The sequence below is a fragment of the Parasteatoda tepidariorum genome, chromosome 4, assembly GCF_043381705.1.
Source record: "Parasteatoda tepidariorum isolate YZ-2023 chromosome 4, CAS_Ptep_4.0, whole genome shotgun sequence".
In the NCBI taxonomy this organism is placed as follows: Eukaryota; Metazoa; Arthropoda; class Arachnida; order Araneae; family Theridiidae; genus Parasteatoda; species Parasteatoda tepidariorum.
The window spans coordinates 20,194,659-20,200,447 of NC_092207.1; the positions used below are offsets into that span (position 1 = coordinate 20,194,659).

General features: G+C 32.0%; 1 protein-coding gene across 2 annotated transcripts in view; it reads left to right on the top strand.

Annotated features, from left to right (window-relative positions):
* Positions 1-611: 611 nt before the first annotated feature.
* LOC107446854 (sodium/hydrogen exchanger 8-like) overlaps positions 612-5,789 on the top strand; it is a 48,011-nt gene continuing 42,833 nt past the window's right edge. Inside the window, exon 1 of one of the 2 annotated variants that reach the window (XM_071180495.1) lies at positions 612-828. In XM_071180495.1, the coding sequence (XP_071036596.1) occupies positions 686-828 (143 nt within the window). In that variant the 5' untranslated portion in view covers positions 612-685. The remainder of the gene's footprint in view (positions 829-5,789) is intronic. The other variant, XM_071180496.1, reaches the window with a different exon arrangement.

The window sequence follows — 5,789 nt, forward strand, 5'->3', positions numbered from 1 at the left end:
TCAATTTCTGCTCTCCCCACAATAGGAAACCTAATATAAAGAATTCAAAGGAAATTACGATAAAACTAGTTTTCGATGGATTACATCTGCAAGCTAGCAAATCACTCATATTATAATATGAGTGATTTGTCACCAATATGACAAACTCATTGGAATATCTTTTTCTTTGGGATGTAGGACACGAACCGGTGATCGGGGCAGTTTCAAAGTTAGACGGTTAAATCAGCCGTATCTTTGAATGTACATATACCAAATTAGATGAGGATTGATTCAGAATTGAGAATTCGTATTAGGTATATACACAAATATATAGATATAAACATTCTACTTTGCTTATATGGATGTTAGTTTTATCATGAACGATAACACTATGGCTTCTATTAACATATTTTAAATGGATTACGTTTTACAAAAATATTGCCATGATTTTGTCAACCGTTCTTTTGGCACCTCCAAAACTTTATTTTCCAAATTATTTTCTTCATCAGTTAAAACAAGTTAAAAAAATTTGGTTATGTACCGAATGGTAAATAATAAAAAAATAAGAAAACCGGTACCGAGCTTAAAGCTAATTCCACAATTTTGCAATGCAAAATTTAAGTCTACATTGATGCAAAAGGTTTAATAGTAATAAAATGCAATTATCGTTGTTATTATTCTTTTGACTAATACAAAAGTGTTTTTAATGAATACGTCAGTAGGGAATAGTTTAAATGTTACGGGCTCATCGATTCTTCGATATGGCTCTGTCAACATCTCTTTGAATAATTCAGTTCAACAACAACAAAGTTATCAGGCTGCTTTGATGTTTGAAAGTGCATTATTGAAGTTAGTGTTCAAATTTATATATTCATTATTCTTTTGTTGTCAAAGATACTTACCTTTCTTTAATCTCAATTACCCTATCTTTCGTAAAATTAAATCGATTTTTAAGGAGTATTTAAAGCTATGCTTGACATTATTTTAATTTATATGTCTGTTTTCCAGCTTTTTTTCCCGAATTTGTTGCAAAGATATTAACTGTGAACAAATAGTGATTGCCATAAATAATAAATAGTAATAGCCATAATTGTTGTTAAAAACAGTTATGGCTGTCACTATTTTAACATAAAGGTCAAAAATAGAAAATTTTGCTACTGGCTTGTGACCAGCTACAGACTTCTTAGTGGTGATTACTTTTTCAAAAATTTAAGCGATTTTAAAAATATTGATTTTAATTAAATATGGTATTCCTCTTAAAGCATATCTCAAAATAAGGTAAACTTTATAAGTTTCATTTGTAAAATGAATACAATTTAAAAAAAGACAACCACAAAAAAAAAATAATTTTCAGAATATTATAAAACAATCATAATAATGCTTATTCATTAAAAAATAATGATTAAAGTCACATTTTAGACAAAAAAAAGTAGTAATAGGGTGATGACTGACAAACAATTTTTTTACTCGCAATTTTTTATATTTAATAGTCTTCTTGTGGCTGGTGGTTACCGTTAATTTTGTCCCATAGTTTAACTGGTTTTATATTTTAAATTTAAAAAATAAAATGTTGAGCACCATGAGAAGGAGCAAAGTGTTTAGTGGTATAGTCCACATTTTTTTTCAAGTTCTTAATAAAGTACCCAATTTTGCTGTACTTTAATAAATTCAGTGATTACAATAAACAGCTTACGGGCCTTTAAATTTTTTTTTCATTAATTGTCGTTGAACAACCGATCAAATCTTTTGGGTTCACGACTACTAACGTTAAACTCCGAGGCTTTGTAATTTTGAACCCAATCCTAGAAGACAAGGGGACTCCTGGATCAAGAAATGGAAGAAATTTTGCCTTCGTGGAGGACTTTTGGAGGAAACTAACCCGCATTTGCGTTACATGGAGAGGAAAACCGCGAAAACCTCCCACGGTCAGCCTGACGGCAAGGGGACTCTAACCCATTATCCGTCTAAGACTGAGGATATTTTACGTCAGCACTGTGGTTGAGGCAAGCCGGATGCGGAATTCGTATCAACCAGTCATCACTGGGATTCGAACTCGGTTCACCTGGCAAACGTTCTATCCGCAGATCATCACGGCTCTTATCTTGAAAAATTGACTTATACACTATAATTTTAGCTATAATGTTTGAAGTTTTGAGCTGCTATAAGGCTAATCTTTTTTTTTAACTTAAAGGTATACGCACGCAACATTTTCCTTTAGCTTCACATCCTTTAAGTTTCGAAAGTTAGGAGCTATTTTTAAGTTGTGTAGATTACTTAATGGCTTAAGATTATGGTAGTGCGTTAATTTAACAAATTAAAGTAAACTGTCACAGTGAAGGAAAATATAGAGATTTTGTTAAACAAAATGATGATATGCTTTATTTTAAAATTATTTTTATTTTTGTTACTATTATTAATGTTAGTATTTTGGTCTGAGAAGGATATTTTTTGTGTCATTTGCAACTGACCTAGAAGCATTGTTGTGTGGGTAATAACTTGTTTACTTGTATTTTTTGTGAACACTCATTGAAAAAACATCATTGAGTTGTGTGGCATGAGCAAAAAGCAAATACTAACCCAAGATAACTAATCTTGAATCAGTGCTAACTACTAATCATCCAACTAAGAGACTACGATATAAAAACAAGTATAGTTTCAAACTTTTTTTTTTGATGAACCTTTCTTTTTTAAAAGTTTTAGAGTGCGCAAATTAAAAAATAGAACAATCTGAATGAGCCGGGATAGCCTGGTCGTTAGGGCGCTTGCCCCATGTCCGAGTGTTCGTGGGTCCGAATACTCTCCGTGTAGTAAATGGTGACTGATGCACGTTAAATCTGTCGAGTCGCAAAGTCCTCCATGTTCCCATAAAAAATCAATGCCTCTGGGAGTGCTGAATTGAAGATTGATCGTTCTCTGATTCAGGCCAAAATTACGATTGGTGGATGAATGAATGAATGAATGAATGAATGAATGGGTTACGTACCTAACGTTTCCTTGTTATTAACTGTTCGTGAAGCGTAAAAAGTAGCATCCTTAATAAATTGATTTCTCAGGCTTAATTTAGATTATTCAACCAATTTGTTCAAATTTCATATTTTGCACATAAAATTGCATCGTTTAAAATGCTGTGAAAATTTGTATACATTTCAGTTCAGAATAGTTCCGTCTGTTTCTAATTAAATAATTATTCAAAATTAATTTTTGCATGGAATTATCTTTCAATAAACAAATTAAATAATGCATGCAAAAAATTTTCAAATTACTTAAAAAATTCCAGAAATGTGGCGATTTTTGCGAAAAATACTATTAAATAAATACACTAATAACATTACTGCTCTCCTGACCAAACTATTCCGACATTGCAACTACCCTCCATACTTTGAGTATTAAGAATCTAAGCCCATCACAAAAAAGGTACGTTTATTTAGAGTAAGTACGTTTGCGCCTGATTTCGTAACCCTGAAATGTCGTCTGCACTAATTAATTAGCACAGGGATGGGCAAACTACGGCCCGCGGGCCAACTGTGGCCCGCCGGAAGGTTTTATCCGGCCCGCGGATGGAATTTTAATTCGCCGATCAGTGGCAAATATAAACAATATACATCCATTTTCTTGTCAACTATTTACAATTATTTCTGTTTTTCCCTTTTTAACAAAGTACTGATAACCTTTCTTTCTCTATTTTTGTTCTACAAAACATAAATTGATGGAAATAGTTAGCGCACACAGCTTCAATTGGTATAATGTTGAAAGCAGAAGTTCTTTATAGAATAGCCTTAGATTGGCTCTAACTAGCGTTTGTCTTTCGCGAGGAATCTAATATAGGTAAATTATACTTCACATTTGGCAGACTGCGCATTTTAAGATCCAACGAACGGACCATCTAACAATCATCTGAAGCAGTTGTTTCTAAATATGCCAAAGTTTTACAAATCATTAACAAAAGCTAGTTTCCAAAATTTATTATTTCATGCCCAGAAAATCAGCGCTATGTTTGCTTAATCTTATATATGTGAACAAGAGTTTTCAACTATGAACCTTTGAAAAAAATCATTTCAGAAGTAGACTAACAGAAAAACATTTAGCTTTGTTCCTTAAAATAAGAACATATCACTTCGAACCTTAATATAAGGTACTTTTAAAAATGAAATCGCAATTTCATTCATCTCACTAAATATTTAAATTAAAACTTGTATATCGCTTTTTTTTTTAAATTTTGAAAGTTTTACTTGGCCCACCAAACATTTTTTTTTCTCGATTTTTGGCCCTCGACCGAAAAAGTTTGCCCATCCCTGAATTAGCATATTTGAGATCACTGCTTCTAACCATTGAGTCCTAGCACGTTGAAATCCGACCATTAGATCATAAGTAATTCAGGTTGTTCCATTTTTTTAAAAAATTCTTTTTTTATCTTCATTTTAATTTTTTAAAATTAAATTAATTTTACTTTAGTTTATTTTATGTGTGCTTATTAATTATATATTGAATAATATAACTTTTCAAATTAATTTTTTTCGTTAAACTTTAAGAACTTGGAAATGGATAATTTAATAAAATGGATAATTTAAATTATAACTTAATAAGATAATTCCGTTAAAGACATTAAAGTTACGGAAAGCCCAACGGATGACTTATTGATTTCAAAATTAAAAATCTGAGAAAAAAAGGGCGATAGAAAAATGAAACAAATGGCAGAATTGTAATACAAATGGTATAAACAAATGGTGCATGTGAAAGCTGTAAAAAGTTTCTTTTTAAAATTTTTTAATTTAGTTACAAAGATTACTAATAGATGGCGTGGTACTATTTATAAAGTTTTCCAAAAGAATGCAAATACTGTAGGATTATAATTTAACCTGAGATATCCCGATCACAGAAACATGAAATTTTTTTACTGAATGCCTGGTTTAAACTTAGTAATCTAGTATGACGTTTAAACGCTAGAACTAATCGCTCAATTTATTAATGTAGCGCCATTCATTAGCAAATTTTGAAACTAAATTCCGAAGTATCAGTATAAACCTTTTACTTACAGTTTTCACGATAAACTTGATTCATTTCTTTTCAAAGTTTTTATTTTTGAAAACAGTAAGTCTTCCTTTAATTGTCCTGTAAGAAGGCTTCACTGAAGCTATTGAAAAATGAAACTGAGTGAGTGAAACATCATGTTTTGCAGTTTCAGTTCAGAAACTGAAAATTTATCTACAACGACCACAGCATCAATGACTGCAACTTCGGCTACAGAATGCTCAAAAATTTCTGAGTTACCAGAAAGTGGCAATAAAGAAGAAGTACACAACAGTATTAACATCTTACTCATGCTTTTTGTGATTGGTATGTTTAAAATGGTCATAATTTTTTTTTTAAAGGAATTTGAAATATAAACTGCTGTTTGTAGAAAATGCAACACCATGAAAGAATCATCAGAATCAAATGAAATTTAATGCAGAAACGACTTGTACTGATACAAATAAATGATGAAATTTTCAAAACAAAAGAAACAAATTAAGCGTCCGAAATCAGTATTTGGTGCAGCCACCACGCGCTGCAATAAGTGCTGCTATACGACGTGGCATGGAGTCAAACAGATGTTGAATATCTGCTTGAGGAAGAGAATTCCATATCGCTTGTATGCGCAACCAAAGTTCGTCTTTGGAAACTGCAGGACGCGGATCACGAGTGAGACGCCGACCAACCATATCCCACACGTGCTCAATAGGCGACATATCCGGCGAATAAGCAGGCCAAGGAAGAAGTTGCATGCGTTGTGCTGAACAGAAGTCTCTAACAGTCCGCGCAACATGTGGGCG